This window comes from Myxine glutinosa, chromosome 2 (genome assembly GCF_964187855.1).
Source record: "Myxine glutinosa chromosome 2, kmMyxGlut1.1, whole genome shotgun sequence".
Taxonomy (NCBI): domain Eukaryota; kingdom Metazoa; phylum Chordata; class Myxini; order Myxiniformes; family Myxinidae; genus Myxine; species Myxine glutinosa.
This window is the reverse complement of record NC_136262.1, coordinates 217,664,167-217,682,042: the sequence shown is the minus strand read 5'-3', so window position 1 is coordinate 217,682,042 and position 17,876 is coordinate 217,664,167. Positions and strand designations below refer to the sequence as shown.

The window sequence follows — 17,876 nt, the reverse complement described above, 5'->3', positions numbered from 1 at the left end:
ACGATGTCAAACTGGGAAAGATGTGAGGCAGGGAAGCCAGCCCAGAAGAAAGAGCAGTACTCCATCAAGCTGCGGATGAAGGCCTTGTCGGTGGATTTGTTATTTAAGGTGGAGAACAAGTTAATTTGTACCGTAAATTTCGGACTATTGAGCGCATCGTTATATAAGCCGCATCCCCTAATTTTTTTTTAAAACTGGAATTTAAACACACACAAGCCGCACTGGTTTATAAGCCGCAACCATTTATTAACCACAAAAAGTGAGAAACTCGACAGCCACAGAAACTTGTCAGACGCGCGCAAAGCACAAATTCAATCACGGTTGCCTTTTTTGTTTACAGTCCGATTGAGAGGTAGGTCAAAGGTCAGAGGGACCTCATCCATATTAATTATGTCCTGCGGAGCAATGACGTTCTCTGCTATTTTCTCCTGCGTGTAGTTCCGAAAGTTTGCGATTTTTTTCTTCGAAGTCAGGAGGGAGTTGTTGACAGAGAGTCGTTCGTGCTCTGACAGAAAGACCTTTGCGTTTCATAAATCTGAAACACCATGACTGCCCGCCCTGAAATTCTTCTATTTTCTTTTCTGCAGCGATCGATCTTGCTTTGAGTCTAATCTGAACAGTAGAAACACCCCGACCATCCACTCTCTGTGTGTTAACCCAGTCTTCAAGTTCGTCTTCCAGTTCGGGCCATCGGCATTTCCTACCTCTGAAAGCCTTTGTTGACTTTTTGCAGCGAGAAAGTTCGCCCCTCTGCTTTCTCCAACGTCTGATCATGGATTCATTCACTCCAAGTTCACTCCAATATGAAAATTCCATAAACAAGCCGCATCGTTATTTTAGCCGCAGAGGTCAAAGTTGAGGGAAAAAGTTGCGGCTAATAGTCCGAATTTTACGGTATATGGCAAAAAAAGAAACACTAAAGAAAAGAGAATCAACCTGATCCGCAGAAAAATATGACCCTTGCAGTCAGACTCATTTGTCCAAGACGTTTTTTCAACAATTAAAATGCAAGCTTGGGGGGGGGGGGGGGGGTGGGGGTAGGGGGGGACATTTGTGCCATTGTAGCAAAGCACTCAGGCCTTATCCATTTTGAGTCCAAATTATTGCTTCTTAAACTTTCCTGACTGCATCAGTTCCTCACCATTATTATATAAATCTAAACACGAACAGCCTTTTGAAGGTTTCCCTGTGATGAGAACTGAGCATCATTACAGTAACTTGTTCGAATTCTAAAAATCAATGGTTTCATTGGTCAACAATGGTTGATAACACACGCAATCCTGGGCCCAATAGGATGATCCAGTGGAATTGCTTGGCCTTGCAGAACATTTTTGGCAAAAGCGAATTTTGTTACAGATACAAAATTTCACGAGTGGTGTAAGATCCGAGTCCAATTGCACTAGACCTGAAAGAAAATCTTTTTCCCCTGTACAAAGCATTTTATTTATGGCAAGTGAACCATTCTACAATCATTTTGGGGATGTTCAGTCCACCAATCTAAAGGTCCTTGTCTTTTTTGCCATTGCGAGTTGTGTTAATTGTAATGGTTACCAAGTGAGATAAATTGATGAATAATAACTAAAGGTACGAATCATTTCTCGGCTCTGTGAACGTCTCTCTTCGACACCTCTCGAAGGTGTGGGATTTTTACCTCGGGATAGCTCGGTGAGCTACGTATCCTTTTCTTGTTCCCGAGATGTGGCTGAATAAAGGAACTGATACTGAGGGGATGCAGTTGTGAACCTGAACACAGGCACTACCAACCTTTGTTATGTCCCTAACATTAACTATTATTTGAAAGGTCCAGCTGCACATCTTTTCATCTTGAGGTTCACAACAGACTTACTGGGAAAGTCAGCATGGCAGTATAAAGTCATGTGGTTCTGCTAACCTGTATAATTCTCATCACCCTGGGTGGATGCAGTCAGAAGCTGAGCCACAGCTGAACCGACCGACTTTGAGGAGCTCCCCAAATCTTGAGCTGCTGTCTCGAGCTGAAAAGGAAAAGACATCAAGCTGATCGCATGTCTCATCTGCACCAGCAAGCTTCAAACTAGTTCCTGAAATACCTTGGAACTTACTAGTGTAGACAAGGCATTCATGTCAGGTACAATCAGACACCACAAGGTACATACCGTCTCTCCAGGCAGTGGCCTCAGCCTTCCTGCAAGCACATCCTGCTTCGCCTCATCCATTTCATTCTCCAGTGTTCTGATAAGCTCTAGCGCTGAATCAGTCTCCAATGGACCAAATGCTTCTTGTGCCTGGAAGAATAAATAAATAAAGAAATGCATCAAGACAGAACTTTGGCCTTGCAGTGCTTTCAGATGTGCAGTTATGCGAATAAGGCCCCAATAAGTGAAAAACAAGTCGGTTCGCTGATTTGAATATTTATAGTCACTATATTTGTGTTGACTGTATAATTTGTCTTTAGCTATTAAAACCGCCTCTGGAAGCACATCTCTAAGGCTACCCCGGCTCTTACACAAAGCTCAGCTCGGTTGTAAGAAAAGTAAAAAATCAAGGGTTTTTGAATAAAATATAATATAATTCAGGTGTATTGCAGCAACCTACAATAAGATAAGAAACTAGAACTGCACTTGGGAGGGCGCATACCTCTGCCAGACTGAATGGTTTATGTTTTGTATCCCACCAATGGGCCGGATCTGGATCCGGACCTCAACCAAAATCTAATCAGCTTGTTCTTGTCAGCTACCTAACTCATCCACCAAGTTTTGTCATAATCCATCCACAACATTTTGAGATATCATGCTATATATCGTTTTTGGCCCTATCACTCAAAGGTAAAGAATCAGTTGAAAATTCATGTGGCCGGATCTTCACCAAAATTGAATCAATTGGTCCTTGTCACAGAACCAACCTGTCCACCAAGTTTTGTCTGTATCTGCCCATGACTTTGAGATATCCTGGTCACAAACAGCCAAACAGGGGTGAAAATAAAACCTCCATCCACCTTTGGTGGCGGAAATAATTGAATGGTCTTTTGTATCAGATTCAGTCTTGAAATTATTTGCTGTATATTTTATTTTAGTCATGTCCACAGTCCGTAGTGGGACGGAGTTCCAGAGACCCTTTTGCCATAACAATATTTGTTCAGAAAACTGCTGATGCAATCTCAAACTTTTTTCCACCAACACACAACACTGACGTGGGGTTGCATTTTGTACATATACTCCAACAAAGTACAAAACATATTGCTACGGTTTTGAGATTTGCACATATTGATCAATAAAGGTTAAAGGGTTGCCCCCCCATAGTTAGTCCATGAGCAACACGTAGGCCCCCTTGTAGTATTAGTTATGTCATAGTATGTGTAAGTATAGGCCATTTCCCCTATTGATACCTGCGCTGTGTAAAGACATGAGATTAGGTCCCCTTCATTTTTGCGTCAACCCTCCAATTCCACCTCGATGGGCGTAATTGATCCCGCGCCCCATTTGGCTGACCCGCTCAGTTTATTACGCTTTGGCTGCCCGCAGCATTTGCTGCCCTTTGCTCGCTCACTAGTCGAGTAACACGAGGTAGGCCTAAGAAGGAGGAGCGCGAGGTCGGGGTGGGGGCGGCGTCAAGGCGGAGCGTCAGAGGCGATGACGGTAAGAGCCACCAGCCAACCAAGGCTCTAGCGGCATGGCGTGACGAGGCGCGTCTGGTAAGTGCGAGAAGGTTCGCAGGGCGTGCCTATATAAATCACTGCACAAAGCCCTTGAAAAGGACTCGCGTGCACACGGCAGTGGTGAGAGGACTAGCGCTGGAGGACTTGAAGGACTAGTGCTGGAGGACTTGGAGGACTTAGAGGACTTGTTGGGAGAGGGCTTGATCGAGAGGACTGACTCGCAAGTGGAGAGAGAGAAAGCACTCGACTCGCTTTGAGGCTTTGAACTGTACCTCGCATATAACGTACGCGCCGGAGGGGAGGAAGAAGAGGCGTTGGCGATACGAGTGCACGGCTGCAGTCAGACGCGCCGGTGGCGAATAGCGCCTACTTCAGCCACGCGAGTAAACGTGGTAATACCTGCCAGTGATTAACAGCCGAAGTCCACTCCCTACCAAATCGCCCCGTAATAACCCTGTGCGTCCAGACGACACGCGGAGAGCTGCTGCCTTCTCTTCTTACCATCTGCACGGGACGAGCCGGAGACCGGAGGGAGTTGCACGGGAGCCATCCTTGGACGCAGACCATCATCCTGCAGCTGCAAGCCCCGTGTGAGTGTGTGTGTGTGTGTGTGACAGGCCCGTTTGTCCTGGGTATTAAGTTAAGACTGTTTTAAGGCTGCACTGTGTCCTCTTTTTCTCTGAACCATTGTGAATAGTGTAAAAAAAAAAAAACCTGTTATTCCTTTTTCCAATTCGACCGCTTTTGTGATTTATCCATTGACCAAGTGTGGCACGAATAAGACCGCTAGAATCGGGTTCACCATATAAACGGCACGGATCGCGTGTACGCACCGCTCGGCGTTTCAACACGCGTGATTCGTGCGGGGCTTATTTCCTCGTTTCAGGGCAGCCCGAGTAATTAGGTGATAGCGAAATCTAGTCCTAATACCCTATTTCGCGCTGTCCGTGAAGGACGTCATCGGTCCCGGGTCCCGCCAGGCCAGTCAAAGACAAGGGGACTAATCCCCCCTTGGTAAGGGGAGAAGGCTGGCGTTGAGATCCGCAACATTTGGTGTCGGGGAGTGGGATTTGGAACCCAAACCAAATTATTTTGGACAAATTTGGCCAAAACTGCGAGCGACAAAAATTTTGTATTAAAATCCAAAATTGTAAATTCGTGCCATGGCTAGCCAAAGCGATCGAATGCCGGTGGGGGTAGAAGTAAAGGAAAAATTGATAACCCAGGACCGAGAGAGACAGTTGGTGGTAGTGGAAGCAGAAAAGGGTGTGGCAGCTGGGAAAGAAAATGGCGGCCTCCCGTACGTGACGGCGATAGCTGGGCCCGCAGTGCCAATGGACTGGGGCCTTTTTATGGTGCATTTCAGTGCATATATGGAGGGTGACAGGAAGGGGATGGATGCAATGATGGCTGCCCAGGTGATCGACATGCAAAAAATGAGGAACGAAGCAAGGTACAACCCGGATGGATTTCAGGAGCAAATAAACACCAACATAAAAAATTGGGGAAGGACATTGAGCGCAGGTCGAGCAGGAAAGTCGCATTGGTAAAGCAGTGCGAGAAACGCGTGGAGAGCGAGGTAGAGCAGAGCGCGGCCGGAGTGACCGAGGGGATAGAAATTGCGACTCGGGGTGTGGAAAAGCCGACGGCCGCCGAATTAGAAGAGAAAATTTTAAGCGCGCCGGCGGTCGTTGGGCGAGAAAAAGAAAAAGAAATAATAGTGGAAATTGGGGACGAAGAGATGGCAGAAGCAGAAATTAAATCGGAGATGGAGATGGAATATGTGCAAAGTCCGTGTTCACATTGTGATGCCGTGCTGCCTAACCCCAATTAAAGTTTGCAGGTGCTGCCGAGGAAAAGGGTCCTTAAGGTGAGTACGAGCGTGTTTGGCACGAAAAAATTTTGGCGTGCTTGGGATCGCTCGGGCGCTCGTGGAAGGTCCGTGGTGCGATGTGTGAAAGCGAATGGCGCGCATGTGCGAACGGCGCCGGAACGCGAGTGTGTGACGGGAGAGTGTGTTACAGAGAGTGAGAGCGAATGCACAATGGAGTGTATGTGGGAAGAGTGTGAAACAGAGTGTGATACAGAGTGTGCGATGGCCGAGGAGAGTGTGCGGGAGTGCACACCAGAGCGCGTGATTGGGTGTGCAACAAGAGAGTGCACACCCATGGGTAAGTGTGCGCTGAGTGGGTGTGTACCAGAAGAGTGCACACCCGTGGGTGTTACAGAGGATGTAACGAGAGAGAGTGCACAAGAGGAGTGCGTGGAAGAGAAGTGTGTAACGGAGTGTGCGAGTGGTATGAGAGCGCCAGGATGTGCGCGAGGGTGTATGATAATGGAGTGTGCGAGCGGCGTGAGTGCGCCTGGGTGGTGTGCACGGAGAGAAAGTGCAATAACGGAATGCATGGGGTGTATGAGAGGCGCTGGAGCACCTCGATGTGCGAGAGTGGAACGGGTCGCGTGTAGGTGTGAGAATGCGGCTCAAGCATCGACCCAGACCAGGGGGTTAGCATTTAGGGCGACGGATAGCCGACGCGAGCCCTCGGTGCGCGGGGTGCTTTGTGTGCTGCGGGGACCGGCGGGGATCGTTGCCGCGGCGGCGTGCACGATTCGTGCCGGGCCCTGCATGGTCGGTGCCGTGCCGAAAGAGGCAAATGGCACGGTTCGAGGGGGGGGGGGGGGCGTAGGCGAGGTCGGAGCTTCACCCCCTGGCAGGCGCGGTGATCCGACCGTGGGAGGTTTGGCCATCGTGCCGGGGACCGAAAGGCTCCGCGCAGGGATGGCGCCTGGAACGTAGGCCCAACAAAACCTCCTCCCCTGAATAGAAAATGCCGGACGGACCCAACCAACAGTAGACCAACCACCCACATGCATTGCTCGGCTTTCCGAAGCCGAGCTGTGATGGAAATGTACTGCCGCACGGAGAGGCTCATAGTTCAGAGGACTGGAATAGCAATAGTGTGGCGAATGGTAGCTTTACCATTCTTTTTGGGGCACATGAGCGCTAGATTATAGGGTGGCAGTGTAAACTAGCCGAGGGCGGGTTAGGATATTGTTAGGGATGTAGAGATGACAATAGGAGACATGAGATATAAGTAGTGACTTTTGTACAGGTAGAGGGGACGTAGAGAGATTAGATGGATGATAATGACGAGGGAGTGCTTAGTGTAAGGGAAGACGGGAAAGCACGAGTTTTAGAGGGAAGTAGTTAGTTAGATGATGCTGTGTGTGTGTAGTAGTATGGAGAAATTGTGGGTGCGTCTTGGGCTTGAGCAAATGAGGAATTGAATGGGAATCACCGTGTGAATGGACTTGAGCAAATGAGGCATTGGTCGGGGATGACCAGAGGGGATGTATGGCACCAGAGGTGTGCAAGAGAGCTTGGTGTGTGGAATTAATGGTGAGAATATATGGTGTGGAATAAGTGGTGTGGAATGCATGGTGCGAAGGAGTGAATGGGGGAAGATGGACCCCTTCACGAATACCCGGGGAGGGTAGTTTAAAGTCAGATAGAGGGCTTAGGTAAATTGTTGGATATTGACACCTGTGGTGCAGGTAGTGGCAATGAAGTGCTTGGATGGGTGCGTGAGTCTGTGGAAATGGCTGGGCGTGTGGGCTTTGTTGGTGCGTATGGTTATTGGGGCACCCCGCCACTGGTAGTCTGTCGGCCAGGTGAGGCCGCAGGTAAGCTCTGGGAGCCAGTCAGAGTAGTGTTCAGTGGGGCCCGAGGATCCTAGGGAAGGACCCGGGTAGCCCAATGCCAGAGAGGGCATCAGAAGGGTGAGAGAGCCAGGAGGGGCCTTCCCCGATTTAGGGTAGTCGCAAGGAGCAAAGTAAGCTCGGGTGGCGACTTCAGCGGCGGAGGTGCGCAGGTAGGTAGACCTGCTGGTGGAGCCACACGACCCAGCCCCGAAATTGTGCGAAGGCACAGTCGTGAAAAATTGGGGAGTGAGACCCAAATTTGGAAGGCACCACAGGGTGGGTCAATAGGAATTGGTTTTTAGAACCACATAGTATAACGATGGCCAATTGAATTGGCAGGGCAAAACCCCGAGTAGTTTAAGAGTTAATGTTATTAGAGTATAGTTAGGATGAGAAATCTCTTCGCACCATCCACATCCACTCACCAAGGGACACGGAACTCCGCACCAGGTTTTGTGAACGATTTGGATTGTAAAGACGCATCATGACGTGAGAGTGACATTGTGTGAAATTCCATCTCTTCCTTCTTGGGAGGGATTGGAAGACGAATTTGGTTTAGAGGGGGATATGGGAGACAGGACGTAGTGACGAATTTGTAAATTGTAAATACAGGGAAGGGCAAGGGTAGTGTAGGCTGACATGGGGGGTTACGAACGGTTAGGGATGAGCTTGCTCTGCTCGCTCTCCTGCACCCCTCATGTTGCATTGCCTTGTACTGATGTGTACCCTTGCGTCCTTTCCTCTGCTAACTGTGCTTTGTCCTCCTCCCCACCCATGGACCCATTTTTGGAGGGGAGTGTGCAGGAACCCTGAACTGTGCTGCGGCATGTGGCTACACTTATGTGGCACCCCTGCTACTTTTGCTGCACCAATACACCTTATGGACCACATGTTCTGTGGCCTGGCATCTTTGCTGAGCGGTCATTTGCTGCAAAACTTACCTTGCACCTGCGGACCACTGGCTTTAAGTGGCGTCAATGTCACGCAGATGGACCATAAGATTGGCCCTGCTGAAAATAAAAACGAACACAGTTTGTACCTTTTATTCTGGTGTGTCAGGAAAGAAGACCTTGATGTTTTATTATGGCACACCGAAGACGAAGCAGGAAGCAAGAAGATGCAGCCAAACAGCAGCCAAGCAGCAAATGTGACATTAATTTTGACGTTTGACTGTGCATTTTTGTGAACTTTGTGTATTGGTGTATTGGTGCATTGCTGTGTTTTCTCCCCTCCAAATTTCTTTCCACAAAAGAACAGGTCCTGGGTTATAGAGATGTAAATAATTAGCTTAGTGTTGTGAATAACATGCTCCCCACCGGCTTTATGTTTAGTTTGAGAATCAATTCCACAATTCGGTTAGCTGTGGGTGTGAGTCTGTTAGAGTTAGTACACAACGCAATAGGTGGGACATATCTAGTGTTGTAAAACTGTCACACATAGGGTGTTAGATTAAATGTAGAGGGAAACCACATCTAAGTGTCACGCGTAATTTAAAGAGTAGTCCCGAACCTTTCTCAAAACCGGTCGTTCTGACCTGTGTGGGTTCGACTCGGGGACGAGTCTGGCAAGGGAGGGGGGCAGTGCTACGGTTTGGAGATTTGCACATATTGATCATTAAAGGTTAAAGGGTTGCCCCCCATAGTTGGTCCACGAGCAACACGTAGGCCCCCTTGTACAGGGTAAACCAAAAAAAACCTCCCACATTTCGAAAGGCTGTAGCACTGGCAGTAGTGAGGCGAGAGGGGCGGGGCTAGGGTCTGTTGGTAGCCCAACCCCAACCGTCCTCAGTCGCCAACATGGCGTGGTCGAGAGCACACCGTGCGTTCGCTGTCGAAGCTTTCTTCACAAACAACCGTTCCGTGATCGCCGTGCAGAGGGCCTTTCGAAGACGTTTCAGTATTCCACGGAATCAAAACGTTCCAGATCGGAAAACCATCTTGCAGTGGGTTGAGAATTTCAGGGCAACAGGCTCAGCTTTAAAAATAAAATCACCTGGTCGACCTAGGAGCATTCGTACGCCTGAGAATATTGAAGCATTGAGGCGATCTGTTGTGCAGTCTCCGAGATGTTCTGCGTGGAAGCATGCTTTAGCTGAAGGGATATCCCGGGAAACTGCAAGGAGAATCTTACACAAAGACCTCCACTTCCATCCATACAAAATGACGGTTGTGCAAGAACTCAATGCGAGAGACTGGATAAGCCGCAGGGAGTTATGCGAGAACATTCTGCAACGTGTTCCGGAAGATGCTGTTCTCTTGTGCAGTGACGAAGCTCATTTGCATTTGAGTGGCTCTGTAAACAAACAAAATTTTCGCTATTGGTCTGAAAACAACCCTTGCATGCTACACGAAAGACCGTTGCACTCCGATCGAGTGACTGTGTGGTGCGCTGTTGCCGATGTTGGCATCGTGGGTCCTTATTTCTTTGAAGAGGGTGGTGTAACTGTTACCGTAACTTCTGACCGTTACATTGATATGCTCGAAAACTTTCTAAGGCCACAACTCGAACACCTTGAGCTTGAAGAACTCGATGTGTGGTTTCAGCAAGATGGAGCTATGGCACACACAGCTCGAAGATCATTGCAAGTGCTGAGGGAAATGTTTCCGGATCGGGTGATCTCGTTCGTTACGTGGCGATGTTGGGTGGCCGGCCCGTTCCCCTGACCTCGCCCCTCGTGATTTTTTTCTGTGGGGCTACCTTAAATCACGAGTGTATACTCATCGACCACAAACTCTTGAAGCCCTTAAGGTTGCTATTCAGCAGGAGATAGCCGCTGTTCCACCCGACATGACCCGTCGAGCCATGGCAGCCTTCAGAAATCGACTCCAAGCGTGTATAGACAATGACGGCCACCATTTGGAGGATGTCATCTTTAAAATATGATGAATAAAAACTGTATTGAATGAAGTTTCATGTGTGCAAATAATATCTTGATTATCTTTAACCATTTTTTTTTCATTTACCTTTGAAATGTGGGAGGTTTTTTTGGGTCACCCTGTTGTATTAGTTATGACATAGTATGTGTAAGTATAGGCCATTTCCCCTATTGATACCTGCAATGTGTAAAGACATGAGATTAGGTCCCCCTCATTTTTGCGTCCACCCTCCAATTCCACCTCTATGGGTGTAATTGACCCCATGCCCCATTTGGCTGACCCGCTCAGTTTATTACGCTTTGGCTGCCCGCAGCATTTGCTGCCCTTTGCTCGCTCACTAGTCGAGTAACACGAGGTAGGCCTAAGAAGGAGGAGCGCGAGGTCGGGGTGGGGGCGGCGTCAAGGTGGAGCGTCAGAGGCGATGACGGGAAGAGCCACCAGCCAACCAAGGCTCTAGCGGCATGGCGTGACAGGGCGTGGTGAGGCGCGTCTGGTAAGTGCGAGAAGGGTCGCAGGGTGTGCCTATATAAGTCACTGCACAAAGCCCTTGAAAAGGACTCGCGTGCACACGGCAGTGGTGAGAGGACTAGCGCTGGAGGACTTGATGGACTAGCGCTGGAGGACTTAGAGGACTTGTTGGGAGAGGGCTTGATCGAGAGGACTGACTCGCAAGTGGAGAGAGAGAAAGAACTTGACTCGCTTTGAGGCTTTGAACTGTACCTCGCATATAACGTACGCGCCGGAGGGGAGGAAGAAGAGGCGTTGGCGATACGAGTGCACGGCTGCAGTCAGACGTGCCGGTGGCGAATAGCGCCTACTTCAGCCACACGAGTAAACACGGTAATACCTGCCAGTGATTAACCGCCGAAGTCCGCTCCCTACCAAATCGTCCCGTAATAACCCTGTGTGTCCAGACGACACGCGGAGAGCTGCTGCCTACTCTTCTTACCATCTGCCCGGGACGAGCCGGAGACCGAAGGGAGCTGCACGGGAGCCATCCTTGGACGCGGACCATCATCCTGCAGCTGCAAGCCCCGTGTGAGTGTGTGTGTGACGGGCCCGTTTGTCCTGGGTATTAAGTTAAGACTGTTTTAAGGCTGCACTGTGTCCTCTTTTTCTCTGAACCATTGTGAATAGTGTAAATAAAACCTGTTATTCCTTTTTCCAATTCGACCGCTTTTGTGATTTATCCAATGACGAAGCGTGGCACGAATAAGACCGCTAGAATCGGGTTCACCATATAAACGGCACGGATCGCGTGTACGCACCGCTCGGCGTTTCAACAGGCGTGATTCGTGCAGGGCTTATTTCCTCGTTTCAGGGCAGCGCGAGTAATTAGGTAATAGCGAAATCTAGTCCTAATACCCTATTTCGTGCTGTCCGGGAAGGACGTCATAGGTCCCGGGTCCCACCAGGCCAGTCAAAGACAAGGGGACTAATCCCCCACTTGGTAAGGGTAGAAGGCCGGCGTCGAGATCCGCAACAATATGCTGATGACAACCTCTGTGTCTTGGATGAGTCGGATGGATGAGAGATGCTAAATCAGAGGGTGGAGTCTCAAGCAAAGAAATAAGCCAGATTTTTTAGGGAATCAAAGATCGTTGATAGGATGAGGAACCGGACTGGTCCAAGGACACTGCCATGGGACACTTTGGCCTCAACTGGGCGAGGAGATTATAGGATCCCATTGAGAGCCACATGCTGATGAAGAGTTGAGAAAGTCAGTAAGCCATGTGTGGAAGTGGATAGGCAGACAATCTGGAGAGCAAGGTGGGGTACCAGACCGTTTCAAATGCTCAAGACATGTCCAGAGAAACAGTGCTGATCTGATGTGTGAGATTGAGGGCTTCCATCCATTGGTGAGAGAGGAAGCAGGATGTCCAGAGTGGAGTGATAAGGTCTGAATCTGAATCTATGGTCCAATATCTAGCCGTTGGGGAATAGAAAGGATTTAGATGTCAACTGCGATGATGGATTCCATGACCTTGCTTATAATTTGATGTAAGCCAATAGGTGTGTAGTTAAAGAGTATTTATTTTTCCACCATGTTTGCGTATTGCAGTGATGTTGGAAGACTTCCAGGTAGAGAGAAGGTGACCGATAGCAAATTATAGGGTGAGCAGAGCAGAAACAGGATGTGCAAGAGCAGCAGAACATATTTTAGGACATGTGCAGCGATGCTGTCAGGGTGTGTTGCAGAATCAGAGTTGAGGGCTGCCAGAAACTTCCCTACTTTTTATTACGTTTGAGAAAGTACAAGAAACAAAAGTACAAGTACTTACTAGTACAAGAGAGAAAGACACCATGTGTAGGAGCATTTTGGTACCAGTGGGTACGGTAGGTACAGAGAGCATGGGGTTATGTATGTGTGATGTATGCAACATCTCGACCTCACCGTCGGCAACATATAACTACCGGATACGGATGTACACGTCTTCCAGGTTGGCGGGCCCGGGAAGCGGCGTTGTGCTCGCTACTCGCACAATAAAAGCCACTCGGAATTGAGCTGAATTGGTGTTATTTTGATGGAACAACACATGGCGACGAGGATAAACCTTCGGAGGAAACTTTAATTGCCCGTGGCTTTCACTCAGTTCGTGAAATTCTCCGATTTTTTTTTTGTTTGCCTGCTACTTCAGGAAGGAATCCATGATGACGTCATATGGCCACATCAATGAATTCAATGCCCATGGAGGTGATTGGAAGACGTATGCTGAACGTTTGGAGTTATACTTCGAGGCGAATGGTATCTAGGACGAGCGACAGATGACAGCAGTCCTTCTGTCGGTATGTGGCGCAGAGACGTTCACGTTGTTGAAGAATTTGGCCATGCCCAGGCCCATGAGGGACCTGAAATATTCGGAACTCGTGGAAGTTCTAATAGCTCACTGCAACCTAACCCCGTCAGTTATTGTCCAACATTTCAATTTCTATATGAGTCGTCGGGCAACAGGACAGTCAATTTCCGAATTTATTGCAGAGCTACAGAAGCTTTCACACTTCTGCGAGTTCGGTGATGCACTCGAGGACATGCTGCGGGACCTGCTTGTTGTTGGTGTTGCAGATGATCGCATACGGCGCCGCCTGTTAGCCGAACGGACATTGAAATTTACAACAACCAAGGACATTGCCATTGCAATGGAGAGTGCGGACAAAAACGTTGCTGACATCGGCATCACTTGCTCTTCATACGGTCAGGCACAGACCAACACCACCATCAATTGTGTCGAACAACCTTAATCACAGCAACGGAAAATGAATCCCAGAAGCGGACGTCCATCACAAATGAGTTATGGGAGCAACAGGTGTCATCGCTGTGATGGTAGGCATTCACCAGATGAATGTCGCTACAAAAATGGCACATGTCATATATGCCACAAGAGTGGCCATATTGCTCCAGCTTCTCTCCCACAAACATAGAGAGAAAGCGGGTGGTACAAAGACACACCTCATTGGTTCGGAGTTGTATGCTGACGAGGCAACCTCTGCTTCTGGTGATACCTCCATGATACATGATGCACCTCACATATTTCATGTCTTCTCTAAAAACAGAGCAGAACTTATACTGGCTCTCGTCAGTATCAACAATCGAAGTTTGGAAATGGAGGTTGATACAGGTGCCGCTGTTTCACTCATCAGCTGAGCTGCTTTCTGCTGCTCACCAACCCAAATTGCACCGGACATCCCATCTGCTCTCTACCTATCAAACCTATGAACCTATGAACTCTACCAATGAATCTCAACCTATGAACAGATCAAACCCTGTGGAACTTGGTGTCAACGTGACTTACGGCAATCCTAAGTTCAACCTCCCCCTGATCGTCATCCCAAGTGATGGACCATCATTACTCGGTAGGAACTGGTTGGAGGTAATTGACCTCAACTGGAAGCAGATTCATCAATTTCGTACAACCAATGCATCAAAATCACTTGAAGCAGTCCTGGCCAGTTATCCAGACATCTTCAACAATGAGCTCGGTACTTTGCGGGGTTACTCCACTAAACTCATAATTGACAAAAATATATAGAAGAATAGAATGATCGTTTTAAGGCCATTTTCCCCGCTAGAGTGGGGGTTAGCCTTGCGGGCCCCATGACAATCATGGTTCCCTGTTTGAGGCAATGTTTTTATGGCTGGATGCCCTTCCTGATGCCAACCCTTGGTCGCCTCTTACGATGTGCAGGGATACGATGTACCTAGTCTAAGCCGGGGTACACACCGGGAAAATGAAATTGATGAAAAATGATTAAATGGAATGATGATTAAATGAAAAAAAATTGACAAAAATGCTAAACCAATTTTCTGCAAGGCTCGACCAGTTCCTTTTGCTCTGCTTGAAAAGGTTGACAAAGAGATCGATCAACTCCAGAAACTTGGGATAATTGAGCCAGTTCAATACTCAAATTGGGCTGCACCTGTTGTCCCTTTGGTCAAAGCTGATCCGTTTATTTGTCTTTGTGGTGACTATAAAATCACAGGCAACAGATGCTCAGCACTAGACAACTATCCAATCCCACAGATTGATGATTTGTATGCTAAGTTGAGTGGAGGCCAAAGTTTCAGCAAACTCGACCTCAAGTCAGCATATCTTCAACTTCTTCTCGAGGACGAATCGAAGAAATACCAGACAATCAACACGCACAGTAGCCTGTACAAATACCACCGACTGAGTTTTGGGGTGAAATCTGCCCCAGGGATATATCAGCATTGTATGGACAGTTTGTTTGCTGCAGAACGGCACGTTGCGGTTTATCAGGATTATATCCTGGTCACTGGTTCAACAGAAGCTGAGCATCTACATAACCTAGAGGGAGGGAGTCTTGAAAAAGCTATCGGACTCCGGCCTCCGTTTAAGGCTCGACAAGTGTGAGTTCATGGCACCATCAGTAACATACCTGGACCACATAATTGATGCTCAAGGCCTACATCCAACCAAGGATAAAGTCAGAGTGATCAAGGATGCACCAGCTCCAAGAGACGTGACGGAACTGAAGGCCTACCTCGGCATGCTGCGATACTACAACCGCTACATCCAAAACATATACAATGTTTTGGGTCCTCTCTATCACCTGCTGAAGAAAGGAGTCTCGTGTAACTGGGGTACTACACAACAAGCAGCTTTCCAGAAGTCAAAGGACCTGCTCCAAGCGTCAAATGTACCAGTTCACTATGATCCTGATAAGGACATCGTACTGACGTGTGATACTAGTCAGTACGGTGTGGGGGCAGTGCTGTCTCATGTTATGCCTGATGGTTTAGAGAAACCAGTGGCATTTGCCTCCAGCACATAACTCCTGCAGAAAATAATTTTAGTCAGTTGGACAAGGAAGGCTTAGGAATCATCTTTGAAATCAAAAAGTTCCACCAATTCCTATTTGGACGACACTTTGTTGTCTATACTGATCACAAACCACTGATTAGCCTGTTTGGTCCAAACAAGGGAACATCCGACATGCTTCTACCCAGGATTATACGATGGTTGTTGCGACTCGCTGCTTAAGACTACCGCATTCAGTATAAACCCAGATATGCCATTGCCAATGCAGATGCCATGAGCCGTCTACCATTGCCCGATTTGGTCGCCAACCCACTGTTATCTGGCAGTGTGATTGCCTTGATGGATCATCTAGAGGACTGTCCTGTCAATGCTAACCATATTTGCACCTACACAAGACGTGATCCAGTCCTTTTGAGAGTTCTCCAAGCCGGACAGCTTGGATGGCAATCGCTACCTGATGGGAACATTCCTTACATGGCAGGTAAAAATGAACTTAGCGTGGACAGCAGTTGCATATTGTGGGGATGCCGCGTAGTAACTCCGCAACATGTGTGTTCCAGGGTAATGGAGGAACTTCACGTGTGTCATCCTGGAATAGTCAAGAGGAAGTCACTGGCTCGGAATTATGTATGGTGTCCAAATCTAGACACTGATATTGAACAGTGTGTTCAACATTGCTATCCCTGACAAAACACCAGGAATGCACCAGCGAAGGCACCACTGCATCCCTGGGAATAACCCACCGAACTGTGGCATCGATTTCATCTAGACTATGCTGGACCAGTGAATGGTCAGATGCTACTAATCATCACTGATGCCCACTGAAAGTGGATTGACACTTACACAACACATAGAGTTACACAACACTTACACAACACATCAGCTGGAACAATAGAGAAACTGAGACATTGTTTTGCTCCAAACGGCTTGCCCAGAGTTATCGTTAGTGATAATGGTACATGTTTCTCGAGCTCAGAATGCGCCGAATTCACACGCCGGAATGGTAACGGACACAAATTTGCCAGTCCACAACACCAAGCTTCCAATGGCCTGGCTGAACGTTCAGTTCGAGTCATCTGGTCCGGACTACGCAAACTGCAGGACGGAAACCTTGAAACCAGGCTCTCGCGTCTGCTCAAGTATCGTACTACACCTCATGGTACAACAGGAGTAACTTCACGAGTGTACCAGAGCCAACTTAACCAGAAGTTGCATCAAGACAAGTCGGCAATAAGCTGCTCACTTCACACTGGGGATCCAGTGTTCTCCCGCAACTTTGGTGCAGGCGCTGTTTGGTTGCCTGGCGATGTCATAGACAAAACTGGGCCACTGTCGCATACAATACGCTTGCATGATGGGTGGGTTGTCCGTCACCAGGACCACTTTTGTCTACCGTCACTGCAGCCCCATCGAACCTCCAATACTGCCTGTCGTTATGCCAGAGCCTGAACAGCAACAATCCATTGTTGTGCCTGCACCTCGGAATGTCTTGCCTCTAACGGGCGTCTCTGATCCACCCATGCCTGAAATCGATGCTGCCGTTCCACCTGCAGGCAGTGATGTTGCCTCTCCTGCGTGCCTGCTATGCAGCTCATCCAGAAACAGCGACACTAACTCTCCTGCACACCTGCTAAGCCGATCAACCAGGATCAGGAAATGCCCTGATCGTATGGGACCTATAGATGTGCAGTCAAAGTCATCTTGTTGCATAGGGGTAGTTCACCCCTGACTCTTCAAGTTGTGTTGTTTTAGTTTTCCTAAACTTAGCACCGTTTTGTGTTGATTCACTTTTGCCAAAATATTGCTCATGGTTTTCACAATTGACATTTTCACATTTGTTTTCACATTTGATACAAAAATGTTGTACATGGACTTTTGGTAATGACCCAGCTAAAAGGGGAAGATGTGATGTATGCAACATCTAGACCTCACCGTCGACAACATATAACAAGCGGATACGGATATACACATCTTCCAGGTTGGCGGACCCAGGAAGCGGAGTTGTGCTTACTGCGTGCACAATAAAAGCCACTCTGATTTGAGCTGAATTGGTGTTCTTTTGGTGGAACAACACAGTATGCAAGTTTTTGAAGCAAACACATTAGTAAGGCATTCGTTTTCACGTGAGCAAAGTCTGCTGGGATGCCATTTGAAGTGAGGGAAGGGATGGAGAAGAGCATCTATCAGAGACAGACTTCACCAGGTGCCACCAGGTATTTAAGGAAGGGGACAGGTTCGAAAGTTGTGTTAAAGTTGGCAACATAGTTCCCATCTCTCCTGAGAGTAGACACACACCTCTTGCATGCTTTGTGGAATGATCTGTGGTTGCTGTCAGTCGGATTTACCTTCAAGGAAGAGAACGGATGTTTGTTTGAAGGCAACTGC

General features: G+C 48.1%; 1 protein-coding gene across 2 annotated transcripts in view; it reads right to left on the bottom strand.

Moving 5' to 3' along the window:
• The window catches only part of LOC137420825 (talin-2), a 432,847-nt gene that overhangs the window by 145,802 nt on the left and 269,169 nt on the right, over positions 1 to 17,876 (bottom strand). For both annotated transcript variants that reach the window (XM_068106240.2, XM_068106243.2), the window contains exons 26-27: positions 2,136 to 2,264; positions 1,892 to 1,994 (exon numbers count right to left, since the gene is read on the bottom strand). In XM_068106240.2, the coding sequence (XP_067962341.2) occupies positions 1,892 to 1,994; positions 2,136 to 2,264 (232 nt within the window). The remainder of the gene's footprint in view (positions 1 to 1,891; positions 1,995 to 2,135; positions 2,265 to 17,876) is intronic.